This window comes from Cupressus sempervirens, chromosome 5 (assembly GCF_028749045.1).
Source record: "Cupressus sempervirens isolate cs-2001-9-10 chromosome 5, ASM2874904v1, whole genome shotgun sequence".
Lineage (NCBI taxonomy): Eukaryota > Viridiplantae > Streptophyta > Pinopsida > Cupressales > Cupressaceae > Cupressus > Cupressus sempervirens.
Window position 1 is genome coordinate 427,127,064 of NC_143122.1, and position 17,296 is coordinate 427,144,359.

The window sequence follows — 17,296 nt, forward strand, 5'->3', positions numbered from 1 at the left end:
GAACCCTTCAAGTATCAGAATTTAGCTTTTATAGATAGAACTTGGATAGTCCTAATCTTGTGACGGAATTTTGCTAGTATGATTTCAGGAATTTGCAATCAGAATTTGCTTACCAAGTTCAAATTGTTAGTAGAACTGTAAAATGCTAATTTCACCAATAGTCAATATCACTTATGAAATAGTTAAAACCCTTTTGTTCCTTCTTACAAAGAAATTCTAGGTGTGTAATGAAAAATAATTTTTTCTTTATCCTATGAAAAGGGGTAAAATAGAGAGAATGAATAATGCCCTCTCCTATATTTCATGGACCTGTTTTACATTATGAATGGTTTAATGGACCACTAATAAGATATTATTAAGAAGTATGCAAAACAACAAATTATCTCAATGTGATTTACTCTCATTAAACTATGCTTCCTTCAATTCCTATATTTATTATGCCAATTCTTACACGCCTATGCCTAATTATAATTCTGGTAAGTTCATGTCTACATGAAATGATCTACAAATGATAAGATATCTCACCCCAAATAACTTAATATGGTAGCAAAATGAAATCAGTAATTACGTATGACCTCTCCTATATCACTGCTATACAAAGTCTCATCTCCCTGACAACAAACAAATACAATAAAGAGATCCTTATAAACACTTCTACAAACTTCTTTTGCTTAGCGTACAGCAACTTCAATCTAAATAACTCTTGATGAATAATTGAATTTAATTTGAATCCAGTGCGGAAACAGAACAGAGATGCTCAGATTAATTTCTTGAATTACAGTATCTTTTTTTGAAAATTAGATATCATAATAAATGTATCACCTCTTCAGACTGTGAACTGATTAACCTGAACAAGATTCCTTGTTGGGTTCTGGAGGAAATTTGCAACCAAGCGAGGAAGAACAGGCTTTGGTCCACATAGATCACCTGATTGCTCTGCCTGCATTTTCTGGAAAGGGCCATCCTTAACAACATACAATTGCCATTCCATGTTCTCCATGAGGAAAGCCTGAAACATAAGAAAATGTCATCTTGTAGTTTAAAATAAGCAAGGACTCAAAATTTCTCACAACATCAAATACACAAATCTAGGATTTGAAACATCCTTATATCTTTAGTCCAAAAAATATAACAAAAATACTGAATTGGAAACTTATAACATTCAAATACGAAATTTAAGTCCAACATTAAATATCTTACCTTCAAACTTTCATTGTTTTCTTCTAGATCTTTCAAAGTTCTTGAAAGAGCAAATATGTGACCACTACAGCTGCCAATCAAACTCATAACATTGATTACAGATACAAAATATAAAAAAGAAGAGAGACTTTTACTCAAGACGCATATACAAAAATGAAACATTTAAAGAAATTACTTTCAATTAACTCAACAGCAGTTCAAAATATAAACCCTATCTTCTAGATAACAATAACCAAATAGATGCTCAGCCTTCTATAAATGTTTATAATGCTGAAAAGCATGCTACAAACTTCGTAGACATACTCTATCTCATACAACTCTTAAAATAAACTGGTAGCACTGTTCGCAGCAACTTAAGAAGATGGTAACTCTGCAAACAAGGAATCAAAAATTTGTAGAAAGTTTGCATTAAAGCAAAAATTGGTCCAAAATATTCTCCAAAACTATGGATTGGCTAAATAAGCACGCTGGTAAATTTTCATTGCAAGATCTTGTCTAGATCTTAAGATATTAAAATTTGATTTTTGAAAGTTTCAAAGTCAAATTTGAAAATCTCGAGGTGCTGTTGGGCCCGCAACTGGTCATAGCCAATGCGGCAGTTATAGCTTAATAAAGAACTTCACAAGCTTTTTAGTACTTCAATTGGTTTGACAATCAGACTCCCAAATTAAAAATTATGATCTCTGGAAGTTGGGTCTCCTGAAATGACAAAATAAAAATGTCGTGTTGTGTGTTTTGAATATCATAAGGCATCTTGGATTGGAGATAAGTTGGGCACCACTTTTTTTATTGGTTTTAGCTCACTATTTTGTGATACTATTTCGCAATGTCATGTATATTAGGTGCGTAAGATATATATTTCGACTCTTCTCCAGAATCATTTCATTTTTTTCCTCATTAGAATCTTTAATATTATTGTCATCTTTCTCCCCATTGAGTGCTGCCATAAAGGATTAAAACACAACCAAAGCCTTGATGAACCGAGCCCTAGTTGGCAAAGGTACCAAGACAAGACAATATAATCATGACAAAACTACAGAAGATTTACGAATGATAAGACTCGCACCAAGAAGAGACAAAACAAACTAAGGCAAGCAATGAAAACAGAAAAGCAAAAAACAATAAAAACGAGGAATAAATGTAATCTCGGGCAAGCACCAGCAAGTGCAGGCAAACAATTCGAGGCAATGTGTCACCCCATGACACATCCACTTGCAGAGCACTCGCTATGTCCTTCTTTTCTTCATGGATTTGATAATGCTTCTACAGGGAGAGTATGCACTAGGAGCTTTGTTATTTCACAGCCAAACCACTGGAAACTATAAGCAGCCTACCACTAACACCCTAAAAAGTCTATAAATCCATTGGGACTACTAGTTAAAACTCTTCCTTGATACTATTGAAACCCTTGGAGTTTTATGACATATATATTTTGTTGCCCCATAGCATAAGTCAAGATCATTGTCTTGTGTGTACAGATGATAAAAAATTGCTTTAAAATGCAAAAAAATCTGCCATAAGTACCTTTCCATAAAAACCAAAGATCTGAAAAATACATGCCATGGAGCCTGAGAGATGGAAATGGGGAATCATGCTTTGATATTTGTGAAGAAATCTCAAGGAATATGCTTCTCAATGGTCACTTGAATGTTGCATTACCAACTCCAATGATGTTCTTTAAACCATTGCTTCAAGTTTCAACAATGACAAAATAGGACAAGGCAAACACTTAATTATAAAGATGCCGGAGTACTTTTCTTATCTTGTACTTGTTTCTTTGTGATGTCCCTTTTCTGAAATAGAATTTAATAGTGATATTGCTATCAGGATTTAACTCTATAGTTTTTTAGTCAAACTCATTGACCCATGTTTCATGAGTAGTGATTCAACATGAATCCAACTCTCATGAGAATAAATGGAACGCTTAGCACTCATTGGATCTAGGTGATGCTCATAGAGGTGAAGCACCAAGACTTCCTGAGAGGTCACCCATCCAAGTACTACTCCAGCTTGAGCGCACTTAACTACATTGTTTCCTCCATGGTTAAACCCACTCTGCTTGCAACCCCATTTGCAAAACCTTCACCAAGTGTTGTGCCTTATGAACCATTCATTAGAAAGCACCTTAAGCTCATCAATTGATAAGCAGGAGATAATTTCCACAGCAAATCAAATTGTGATATTGCTATCATGATTTAACTCTGCAATGTTTGAGTCAAATTCATTGACCCATGTTTCATGAGTAGTGATTCAACATGAATCCATCTCTCATGAGAATAAATGGAACTCTTAGCACTCATTGGATCTAGGTGATGCTCACAGAGGTGAAGCACCGGGACTTCCTGGGAAATCACCCATCCTAGTACTACTCCAGCTTGAGTGCACTTAACTACAAAGTTTCCTCCATGGTTAAACCCACTTTGCTTGCAACCCTATTTGCATAACCTTCACTACATGTTGTGCCTTATGAACCATTTATTAGAAAGCCCCTTAAGCTCATCAATTGATAAATATGAGATAATTTCCATAGCAAGTCAAATTTTGATATTGCTAACCGGATTTAACTCTGTAGTTTTTGAGTCAAACTCATTAACCCATGTTTTATGAGTAGTGATTCAACACAAATCCATCTCTCATGAGAATAAATGGAACACTTAGCACTCATTGGATCTAGGTGATGCTCATAGAGGTGAAGCACCAGGACTTCTCGGGAGGTCACCCATCCCAGTACTACTCCAGCTGGAGTGCACTTAACTACGGAGTTTCCTCCATGGTTAAACCCATTCTGCTTGCAATCCCCTTTGCAAAACCTTCACCAAGTGTTGAGCCTTAACAAGATGGACAAATAAATAAATAATAATATTAATATAAAAATAGACAAATATATAATATAATATGAATAAATAAAAATAATATTAAAATACATCAATATGGATAATTCAATAAATAATATAATTCTATTATATTTATAAAATTAATAGTAAACAATAATTGATGGAAATATTGTCATTGATGTCAACAGTTAAAACAATGTTCCAATGGATGATGATTATGCTGAAGCATTCTTGAGATGATAAATGAAGACTTTGAGCAATTCATAAAGGGCCTGTTTGGCAGCGGAAATACGAGTGGAATAGGCATATGTAAATTCTTAAAGTTTCAAATTTTCCATTTGGATGCACCAAATGGGAATTGCGAATAGTATTTACTTATTCCAATTTTGGCCCAAAAATGAGCATTTGCAATACCACCTAAATAGGTGGAATTGGAATACGTATTCCTATTCCAGTTTTATTTATTTTAGAAAACATAAATTTTTGGGTCCGTGAATTACCCATCAAATTCTGGCTGAACCAAACAGAGAATAGGAATATGAATCCGTATTTTCTATTCCAGAATAAGAATTTCTATTCCCGCAGACAAATGGGCCCAAAGAGATTATAATCATTGGTGTGACATGGTGGTTGTCACAATAATAGCGCTGACTGGAGATCAAGACATAATCAGATTGTATATATATACAACATGAGTTTACTTTTCTGAAAGTACACCAAATTAAGGACTGTGCATCAGAAATATACATCAGATACATGGACAGCTGTGTGGAAGAAATGGGGCAGATAATTAAGATTATTGGCACAAAAACAATGATACATATATTGAACCTGTTATATGAATATTAGTTCATACGGAGATTTTATATATATATATATATATATATCAACAAAAGATATCAGAGCAGAAGTGCTAAATGCAGCGTTGGAAATGAAGATATCGATCTTCAGCAATATATATAGATGTCAATGATAATAAGCAGCGATATGTGTTGATGAGCCGACGCTAATAGATTGAGAGTTCCTAAAGCTGCAATAATAATCAAAGCATCATTGGCGGCAATATAATTCTATGCATGACAAAAAACTCTAACTTCCTGTATGATAGACGGCAGCAACTAGAAATATTTATATGGCAGTCGCAATATGCACAGTGTATGACGAGCAAGTATGGAGCAAATTAAAGTATAAAATAATAAGTCAATAAGTAGCATGTAAGACTTGGAGTTTTAGCATGTTCGCCCAGTCAGGATGAGTCACAATCAATCAATAAATGCATCTCAATAAAGGTCATCGATTCATTGAAAGTCAGTCTGCAGACCTGATTGGTAAAGTTATTCCAGTGTCATCGCATGGCCGAAGTACTGAAGTTATTATGTACAGCAGCAACAGTCAATAAACATGTAAATAGAATGCAGAGTCAGTAGTTTTCAGCAATTACATAGCAGTGGTTCTTTTAATGAATTGATAAATGACAGAAATAAAGTACACAGCAAATTGACCAAAACCAAGTTATTGATTTTAATGCCTCTCTAACCCTAAGTATTAATAGAGTTTAGGGTTATAACAAGTATATTGAACTGTTTTAAGAACAGGATTTCTTTTGGTTTGCCTTGTCCCTAACTTATGATAATCTATAATTCATCTTGACAAATACTCACACAGGACTGAATGAATGTAGAACTCTAATATTGTATTTGAGGGAGTTGGTGATGCCAACAAAAGTGATGCACTGCAAGAGGAAAATGAAGAGATACTCAAGGATATGCAAGAATTTTCTGTTAAGCCTACAAGTGGAGAAAATCTCATCCTACATGACAAAAGCAAGGTTGAAGAAGATACTGGCACGGAGCCTTTTTGGAAGACAACACTGATCAATTAATTGCATGGAGAAATAAACACTACCAGTGATCCTTTTTATGGGCATGAACCCATGAAGATTTTGGAACAAAGCTCTGGTGTGCTTTATGATTGGCTTCTATGGGATATTGATGACTTTGGACATGGCAATATTTATATTGAATTGAAGCAAAGAAGCTAAATAGAGAATTGTTCTTCATTGGTACTGTTACCATATCTTTTTGCTGATGTACAAAGTTATCACCCAAGTGTCATTTTGCAATTTGAAGTTGAAGTTGAAGCCTGCCTTCACTTCAAGTTCGAGTTCAACTTCATCCTTTCCTTTTCATTACGGCAAGGTGTTGTCCCCATCAACCCAAGTCCACTTTTGGAAGATGAAATTGAAGCCAAAGTTGATTTAAACTTCAACTTCAACTTCGACTTTGTGATTTTTCTAACGTGGGCTTGTTTCCTTGCAGAAAGTGCATAGCGGGATTATAAATTCATCTTCATAAGCCAAAGGAATGGGTCCCATCCTATGGTGATGTTGAAGACGCAAAAGGCAATAATTGTGGCAATTATGAAAAATCGTGCTAAGTACGGTTACCCTATGGAAAAAGGTGGTGTGCGTATTTTTGTGATATCATGAAAGGACGAGCTGCATTGGGATGTGATGGATATTAACTGCAAATAAGCCTTGCAAGTCTTGTCAAAGTACAAATGGCACATTTGTAATTAACCCCTTCTACCCACTCAAATCTGCCCTCGGATATCCTCTATAATAACCTTCTATCCTGCATAATTGCTCATTTCATCATCTTGAGCTCTCGACGTCGACTGGTAAGCAAGGAAAGTGGATGTTTGGACTCTACCGAAAACTGTAAGTGCATTATCTCTCACTCTATCATTTCCGTGCTTGGTTTTCCCTTTGAAGTGTTTTGGTTTAATTCTATAAATCTGTATCTCTCAAGTTGAACTATGATGCTTTTTTGCCCAAAAATGCCTAAGCTTGAAAAACCCCCCTTATTGAGTTCCCTTCCCGAAATTCGAGATACTTTCATGGTAAATAAAAACCTAGGGGATATAATTGAGTGGGCAAGGAATGTATAGTCCCATACATAAAAAATTGGCCAGTTGTGGTTTGTTGGAAGCTGTTGCCTTCGCACCAGCTATTGAATGCCCAGAACTAGTTGTGGAGTGTGCGAATCACTACGACCCCAACACCAGATGCATAAATCACTACGACCCCAACACCAGATGCATAAAGAAAGCTTCAGGGGAGGTGTTAGTGAGAATATGCAGAACAAGTGTTAGCACAACCCTGAGAATCCCTCATAAGGAACCCTATGAACCATGGACCTTTGAGGAATCTGAGCGTTTATATCATGGCAGAAAGAAGAATTATGACATCATAGCTCAAACTTGGCTTTTAAGACCAACTAAAGGGGGTTCTAGATTGCCTAAGCCATTAATAGTTGAGCATTTCATTAAAGAAATAGCAGACATTGTGTTACTTTTGAACAGGATCAAAGGCAATGATCATGCATTTCATTGGGAAAGTTGGATGTATCTTTTCATTCTGAAGATCATTGAAGGTGAAAAATTTATTGACTGGGCAGATCTAATAGCTAAGAATTTGCATAGAGGCCTCATAGCAGTAGGTAGTTTTAGCCCATTCTTTCTGTATTCCTTCGTGGTCTATATTTTAGCAACATCCAAACAATGGGAGGGACTTCCACATATGCCTTGGACAGAAGAGATGATTATCTACCAATACTGCAAAGACCTTCATGCAACTAAGTCTTGCAAGGAGTCTAGGAGGGTTAATGATGTTTTCCTTGGGAGGTTAGTTTTTGAGCTCCAAGGTCATGAAAATCACAGGTTATCAGAGGAATCCATGCAAGCTATTAAAATTTATGGCTACTTTTATATCCAATTTCCTAAATTTACATATCTCAGGATTGGGGGTTTTTCTGGTGAACCACTTAAGTTGCCACGTTATTGTTTAGACAGTATTGTTTTATTAGAGATATGTAGATAGCTCATTTCTATATTTGATTCCTCCGAAAGCACAAAGAAGTCAGTCGCATGCTTGTTCCGTATTGAAATTGGTCACTACAGGTGTTCAAATTACAAACAAGCTAAGTTAGCACAACCTGCATTGTCACGTTTATGCCTTAAACCCTATACTGCTAGAAAAGAGTTTGATTATGTGTGATTTGCTAAAAATAATTTTGGGCATGCACCTTCATTAACCCATGTTCCTCATTTGGAAGATTACTCGGCAAATTGTCTTGATGAATTTGAAGTCAGAAAGAGATTATGGTCTAGATTGACAGTCAATTAGATCAGTATGTTTAAGGTAAATCTCAATACTCATGGGATAAAAGAAGATGAAGCTAAGGAGGTGATCAACCCATTTTATGTTGAACAAGTTGAACGTATACCCATCTCTGAGCTCGACTGGACTAAGAGGGAAGAAGATGACCTAATGTCTCGTACTTCAAAAGTGTTGAGAAGAACTGAGAAGTGGTTAAAATCAAAGAATGCTGAATCAACCACTCTTGAAGCGCCAAAATACTCAAGAGCTAAGCACAAGAAAACATAGCACATACCTAAGGCCATCTCTAACCTTAATATTGCTGATTTTGTTGCAGGTTCTCCTAAAGCTGAAGCTAAAGTCGAAGTCGAAGTAACCCCAAAGCCACTTCAACTTCAAGTTCAAGAAGAAGTACCAAAATTCAAAAGGGTAACTCATTCCAACACTAAAAAGGCAATGTCGAGCAAAGAAAAGGGGAGAGTCACAGTTGACCTAGATCCCATTGAAGCAAAGGCAAGTTTGAAGCAGTCTCCCATTTCCATCATGGCCGATAAAACCCCAAATCCTCAGAAGTCCCCTGATAATACTGGTTCTCAATCCGATACCTTGGCCATAGCAAAAGTTTCTCCTCTAGCAGGTAAAGAACCTACTACCCCCAAATGGCTAGAAACTTCTATTGAGAAGAAAAGGAGTCTACTACCTATATCCATGCCTATTGATGATCTGGTCAACAAATGCTTGGGAAAGCCTTCAAAAACTATAAGGGCCACAACTGAGTCTAGGTTGAACTTTGATAAGAACTTGAGACACTGGACAGCTGAAATAGCCAAGCCATTGGAAGACATGCCCCTTGAAAAACTCTCTCCTCAAGACTATCAAATAACAAGGGTCGATCTTGGAAAGGCGAACTGTGCAGTTGATATGAAGATTTCTGAAGCTTCAAATAAGGAGATAGCAAATAGAGTTTGGAAAGACGCTCAAGATAAAAAAGAAATGAAAGAGGCAATCAAAAACATGGCTCAATATATCAATGCCATCTTGCATCCGGAACCCAAACCACTGAATGAGATGTCAACGTTGGTGGATGTATCCTCTTCAGCCAATCAGCAATTTCTTAACAATCTACAGAAGTGCAAAGCTGTTGCAAAAAAATCCGAAGAGGGGCTGCAATACATCCTAAAGAAAAAATAAGAATAGGTTAGACTTTTGGACAAGGCCTCGAAGGAAACTACTGTCATTGTTAAAAAGGTGGAGTCCAACAATGAAAGTTTCAAAAAAGAGAGAAATAATTGGGTGAAGGTAGTGCTTTGGATCGAAGAAATTCAGGGATTTGGTTTTCAAAAATTTCAAGCTGAATGCCCTGTTGCTGGCCTTGATGAGAAAACCTTGTATGTGTAATGACCTTGCTCAAATCTAATCCCAAAATGCTGATAAAGGTTCAAGAAGACACTTTGCATACAAGGGTCATATGACTGATATAAAATTTCAGTTGGCTTTATGGCTCTTTCCTTCACTTAGCATCAATAAGAATGCTTGCAAGAAGACTCTGAATTGACTAAAAAATGACCTAACATGAATGTGCAACTTATTTTGACAATATTCAATGCATATATGTGACTGAAACTACTTGCAATATGCAGCTACAGCAACTAGTAATTTTAACAAACACTTGGTATGCAAAATTATAACATTATTTATGCCAAAAAGAGAACTTATAGCCAATTGGCATTTTGTCAAACAATTGGCATGCAAACTAATAAGTTGATCATGAATGATAAATACATATTCAATTACACTACATCAAACTAGCAAATTATGTCTCCTTTATTGCACATAAAATGTTAACTACAATGCTAGTATGAAATGGCCAAGACTCTTGGCTTACATCCGCAAGAATAATGCTTAAATTTGTTACAATTTTCACCTACAGCCTTACTTTCTAATATGCATCTAAATAATAAGAATAATGCATGTAATATCCAAAGGAACTTGATTGTAGATGGCTGTAATAATTTTCTCCAATGTTGCCTTTTTGCTTTACTTTTTCAGATCTGCTTTTTCACCTACTTTTTTCAAATCTGCTATTTCACTTTGCTTTTTCGAACTGCTTTTTCGGATTTGCTTTTTTGGACTGCTTTTTTGGATCTGCTTTTTAGGACTGCTTTTTCGGATCTGCTTTTCTGGATTGCTTTTTTGGATCTGCTTTCAAAAACTCAAACCCTCAGGAAGTCTGAGTATACAAATTAAGCTCAACTTGAAATGGCTGAATACCACTTCCAAAGTGCAACCCTTCAGAAGATCTTTCACTTCCTCAGTTATGCGATCTACTGGAAGGTATCGTTCCCAAAGACCAATAGACTATCTGAAACCCTTGGCTTCACAATAGACCATGTGATTGTATTCACAATAGACTATCTGAAACCCTTGGCTTCACAATAGACCATGTGATTGTATTCACAATCTGATGTCAAGATAAATGACAAAAACTGGATGATGAGAATGAAGCCCAGGATGCCTATTTATTCTTTTTCTCCACTTTCTCCAGAAACTTCTAGAACATTATTTTTATTTTATTTATTAAGTGACTTTATTAGATATTTTTCAAGTCACTTTATTAAATTAATTAAATATAAAGTTACCCTTTTAATATTTATTTATTTGATAACTTTATAGATAATTAACTTAATGCCACTTATTTATTTAATTAAAATAATTAATTAGTCATCCTCATAAAATATTCATTATTTTGGACAACTTAATTAATTAAATCAAATTACCGCCAAAACAGGGACATTACAGTATGTGATAAAGGATTGCATCGAATGGAGAAATGAGGCGCTAGCCCAAACAAACAGTGAGATCAAAGAAATCCTGGATAGCCTTAGGTTCATGGATGAGATCATTCAAAGTGATCTGAAATGGTTTGGTAAACATTGTGTAGGAAAAGAGAGTGACTTCGTTGCCCCTGTGGAAGAACTGGTAAGTGAAATTCAAAGAAATTCCATGAGGTTCGAGACGAAAAGACACCATGCAGGGAGGATTTCTCCAACATTACTCATATTGAGGCTATGTTGATAATCAATCTGAAGCATTTGGAGATGCAAAAAATGATAGAGCTAAAGAGAGAAAAAGAAATCTGGAAACAGAGGATGGCGTATGTCGGCTTACCTCATCAATCCGTTATCTCTATGTTCAAGACCGCATATGAGACATGGAAAGCCACGAGGATTGCGGCCAGAGCAAACAATTCCTCCTAACGTGGCGAATGATCAATGGGCAGCTGTTTTTCTTTTTCCTATTTATTTCTTTCTGCATTTCAATTAACACAGTTGTGTTAACTAAGAGACTATTTACTCTTGGTGGGGTAATTTTAGATAACGATCCAGCCATATGCCTATATACATGTAATAGTTAATATTTGAAGGGGTTAACCTCTCCACAGACATAAGCAAAAATACTTTTGTTTTGATATTCTGTGCTTTTGGATTTTGGAATATTTCGAATTTGCAGCAATTGGAGTAAAGTTCTATAATTTTATTCTACTAAAGCTTCTTGGAGAAAATACTATTGTTTCCTTTGTGGTAATATGCATTCTTGAGAGCATGTGTTATGTTTGGAGTTAAGTTGTGGTTGCTGCATTCTTCTGGAATTATCTGTTTTGAATCTTGAAAATTGTGAGAGGTTAAATCTCTGTTGTTTTAAACACCTTTCCTTCATCTTAGCATTCAATCATGTACATGATATTAGTCATTAAAATTAAATGGTTTTTCAGCATCAACATTTAGCTTGTATTTGTACGATGATTTTGAACTTTTGAGTATTTTCAGTAAAGTACTCCTTGAAAAGATTTTCCCTCAATTGAGGAAGAACGATTATCTTTTCATAAAGGTTAGCTGCACCTTAATCAATATTGAATAAACCCTTAAAGAAAAGAATTCCTAATCAAGGCATAGGAATTCAATTGGTTAGTTTGCATTTTTCTCCCTTGTTCAAATTTGTCAAAGATTTTGGGAAAAGTTGTTAACTAACAGGTACAGTGGTAGTGTCGACTGATACAAGGATGGTGGTTGGGCCAACTAGCATGGTATCAATGCTAATGGCAATAGTGTCGATTGCAATCATAATAGTGCTAACTGGTATGGTGGAAGTGTCAATTGGCATGGTGACAATGATGATTGGTATAGGTATGGTACAAATTTGTAAACCCTTAAGGGTTCTCCGAAGGGTATTTAATATTGACTGGTAGGTTGTTGTAGGTATGCAATTTTGGACTACTATATTCTTACTGTGAATTCTAGTTGTAGTTTTTGTCTGCCATTTTGAAGGTGAAAGACCCTCCCTATTTGGTGACTACAGTTTCAGCAGTTCACAACCACCCGAATCTATCATAGAAATATCATATTGTGCTCCAAATTTGTGAAGTCTTTTGTAGAAGACAACTTTGTATCCAACATTTTATAATTTGAAGTGCTATCTTTATTGAATCTAAAATTTGTTAATGTTGACATTTTGGTGACTATCTATTCTGTGTCAGTATTGTGTCGATTTGGTTAATCTGGTTTTCAATGCTATGACATAAAAAGCTTTCATTGTCTTACATTTAACATTACCATTCAGAGGCGACCAAGTTATCAACCAGCTTGTATGCAACATTAAAGTTTGTAGAACCAAAGGTCTGTACAACGAAACCATACTTGAGGGTGAGATAGTTGTATGCACTCACAAGGTAGTTGAGGGTGAAGACCATTCTATACCATATGACTTGTTTGACTGAAAGGCTGGACCTTGATTGATCGAATGGGTGGACCCAACAACACCGAATGACTAGTTCATATGGCTAGACCAACAAGACCATACAACTAGCTCATTCACACCATTAGGCCAAATCATCAACACCCTATGGTCAACACTCTAACATTGTAGAGCAAGGCCTTCACACCATACAACAATATCCTTGGCTTGTGCAAAAGATTCGGGAAGAGCCATCATACTGAGGTTTAAGGGTGAGAACAAACAGAGGGTACACACCTAATCCTGAGTGCTTTCGTTGAACGCCATCAAGTGAGGAACACTACATTGGTGATATTTCAAGTGGCAGTGGAGTTAATTGGCACCCAAGTTGTTTTGAATGTCATCAAAACATCATAGAGGCACTTACCCTCAAGTGCTTCTCTTGGGTTCTTTCCCTTGGGTACTTCCCTCAAATGTTTCCATCGGGTGCTTGCTCTCGAACACTTCCCTTAGGTACTTCCCTTTGGTGCTTCTCTCCGGTACTTTTCCCTTGGGTATAGTGGTATGTAACAACCCCTTTCCCTGGGCCTTAGCTAGCAATTACCACAACATTGACATAGTTACTTTCCATTTTCATGATCATGAGAAGGCATTCATAACAGCTATTTTACATGTTCATATGAAAGAGATTAACGGCTATAATAATTTTAATTAGAATATCTTAACTAACAATTAAAGCAATATTCAATGAACAAATATATTGAATAGAATTGTTATAGTAATCAACCATTATTTATTTGTAAGAGAAACATATTTTGCTAATAAAGAAATGTTGTAACGCCCCGCTCAGGAACCCAAGAGAAATTAAACCGACGTGCTACAATGTTTATTAAACTATTGTTTTTTTTTTTTTCTTTTTTAATAAAGTTTATACAAATCAAGATAACAATGCGGAAGAAATATACACATACACATCATTTACACAAAAGCAATACAAACACAATTTCATTCATCAAAGGTTCCTTCATGTTGAGTCACGTTTAAGAATGTTTGAATTAATTAGTTTTAATCTTTAGCACAATGTTCCATGATCATAAATAAATAAAAAATGCATAAATACAAATGATATGATAAAGAACATCGAGAAAACAACATCCACTACACATGTCGTAGGATATGTAATAATAAATACATCATATACGATACACCAATCCCATAGGATCTCAAAATACAAGATACATAAATACATAGATGCAACATCTAAATAGAAGTCTTCAAGACAAGAACAAGAATGATAATCATATAACTGCATCAACGAACATCCAACATATGCCAAACCAAGGGAGAATCAAATAGTAAGAAGTCACTACCTCCTAATCGTGTGGTCACCTAGTCAAGCTTACACTCCCACTGTGTAGAGGAGATAATGTATGATCCACATACATATATCAAACCATAAAATCAATCCCAAGCAAGGAATCCTGATGGCCAATTCTACCTTAAGGGTAACACAACTACTCAAGAAGAAAAGGTAACCAAGTTGAAAGAACACTCATCCAAGTACCAAATACCATAAAGAATCAAAACTAAAGAGATGCAATCATTGAAGGAATGCTAACTTCTGAATCAATGCCAAATGGCATAAGTATAATGACCAACTTGGTTAAACAATTATCATAAATGAGAGTAAATCACCAATAAAAAATCCAATGATAAGAACAACTCACAATAAATTAACCACCAAAAGGAACATCCACAAGTACACCACCAATGAATAATTGAAACTCGACAATAAGAGTCAACCGTCAATAATATAAGGCTTCCAACCAATATGTAATAAAAACATCGAACAAGTACACCACTTGAGGCAAATCTAAAAAACCATGGAAGAGACTCAAGCTACATAGTAAGGAGCGTCATCACATTGTCAAACTACTTAGAGTTAACTTGGACTGGTCTCTCACTAGACCCTGGGCCCTCAAGCATTGAGTTACCATGGATTGGTCACTCTAGACCCCAGACCCTAGATGTGACCCATGTAGAACTAGAATACCATATCATGAAGACAAGGAAAACTAGTCATACCTCTCACTAGGTATCATCCCAATCCCATCCTTAGCTTATACATGCACTCAAGGCATGGGCGGGGCAAAATCTCTAGCTTATCTTTTCAACGTGTCTAAATATTTTAATTACTATGTTATCACTTATTACACAACTTACAATGAGTTACTCTAGCAGTCACTTTGGACCCTGACCCCCATTGTAAGCCACTCCCAAAGAATTCTCCTAGGCTACCTTTCCAAAAATCACTTATCATAATTGAGTCTCATAACACAAAAATCATAATGATCGAATTTGGTTCCATAATAGGCAACCCAAAAATATAAGTTGGTTCTCAAAACCCAAGTCATCATAAGTGCTCATCAAATAAATTTCATAAACATAAGTCTCAATTTTGAATCATAAAATACATCCTGACATCTAGTCAAATAAACATCATAAAGAAATCTCAAAAGCCTTTGGTGCACATTGGCCAACTAAACAATCCACCAAGAAAACTATCATGAAAATAAACATCAGAAGACTATAAATAGAATATAAGAAAGAACAGTTTCAACCATATGATTTAATTTCATTATTTTCTATGTTTAGATTGAGTCATAAGGGTGTGTTGAGCAATAAGGTGAGAATATACATGTTAATGTAAATTGTTATGCTAATATACTTATTTAAATAGATAAGTATTTAAATGTCTCATCCCTTTGTGCATATAAAATGTCATGCAATATAACCTTGTTATTAATTTAAATAACCTTAAATAATATTATTAGATTAAATATTAATATCATTTTGATTTCTAAAATATTAATTTGACTTCTATTTATGTCCAATATTTATATTTACTTTTTTTTCAATTCATCATGGAACTAGAGATAAAATTATAAATTTAATTGGATTATTTATAATTTTTTTAATAAAGTCAAATAGTTACTAACTAGGTGATTATAAAGTAACTCCACCATAACTTCTCTTAAAATATAATAAAATTACAAATATTTATTTATTAACTTCCCACTTGCATTAATAAATATAAAAATAAATAAAAATGATTATTTATTAATTTCAATTTTCTTTTAAAAATTAACCTTTCACAATCACATGAAGACAATTTTACAACTACTTTACTTATTCAGAGCAAAGAAAACCAACGACTACAACCGAATAACTGAAGAGAAGATAACTAATTAAACAATATTAAGCATCTAAGATATCAACTTGAAATTGCAAATTCATAAAGTCAAAGACCAGTTATTAGCAGATAATTGAATACAGATCATAACTCTGTCTTGTGCAAGTCTTGGCCCATGGTGGAGAGAAGTATTGCCAAGGGCTTAACCTTCCAATCGTGGACCCTTAAGTATCCCACACAATCTCCACTAAAAAAGGCCCTCCCTACCTTGGGATTAGGCTTGGGACACTAGTGTGCAGCTATTGAGCATCTTGGTGTTAAAGTTTCAACCCATCGCTCAACTAAACAATTAGACCTATACAATGGATTGTCATGAGCTGACACAAATTTTGAGCATCTTTTAATTACTTTCTTAAGTTACTAATGATTCTTTTCTTTTTATCATGCAGGAATAAACCACAGTTCAATGATTTCCATTTCACACCCTTCATCTCAACCATGCTGATCTTCTTGGATGATTCATTGAGTGGCTATATGAACAATTGTAATCATAACCAATGTATTCACTAAACTGCCCTTGGCATTATAAAGAAAATCTGAATGTTAAAGCATTTATATGCATAGCCAATACATCTTCCATTCTGGCATTGGCATTATAAAAGAAATTTGAATGTTAAAGCATTTATATGCACATCCAATACATCTGCCATTCTGGCTCTATCATTATAAAAAGGTAATTGAATTTAAAAGAAAATCCTATTCTTGATCCACAAGGTGTCATTTCTTATCCCAGGGAATGTATTTCGAATATCCTTGTATAAGTCGCACTTCAATTATTTATGATTCTAAAATAAAAATTCTTAAATAAGAAATGCCACAATTCTGGAACATTCTTACAATGTGTGCATAAAGAGAGAACATCTATTCATATCATGATTGATTCTAATCAGCATTACATAAACTTTCCAAGCGGCTTCAGCTATGCCTCACTATATCATTTGAAAATATAAACATAAGCAAACAATGGTGATATCATGACCTAAATGATGGTCATCCTTGCACAATCAAAACAATACTTGAATGATGCTCAGAATGCCCAAACACGGAAAGCTATGAAAGTAAGGAAGCAATGATCGGCTACTGTTGCTCTGATTAGGCACCATAATATTGAGTAAAATG

General features: G+C 35.0%; 1 protein-coding gene across 5 annotated transcripts in view; it reads right to left on the reverse strand.

Annotated features, from left to right (window-relative positions):
* Positions 1–393: 393 nt before the first annotated feature.
* The window catches only part of LOC149556614 (uncharacterized), a 335,069-nt gene continuing 318,166 nt past the window's right edge, over positions 394–17,296 (reverse strand). For 4 of the 5 annotated variants that reach the window (XM_089831013.1, XM_089831015.1, XM_089831017.1 and 1 more), the window contains 2 exons: positions 1,201–1,270; positions 394–1,009 (listed from right to left, as the gene is read on the reverse strand). In XM_089831013.1, coding sequence (XP_089687139.1) covers positions 827–1,009; positions 1,201–1,270 — 253 coding nt within the window. In that variant the 3' untranslated portion in view covers positions 394–826. The remainder of the gene's footprint in view (positions 1,010–1,200; positions 1,271–17,296) is intronic. The other variant, XM_089831014.1, reaches the window with a different exon arrangement.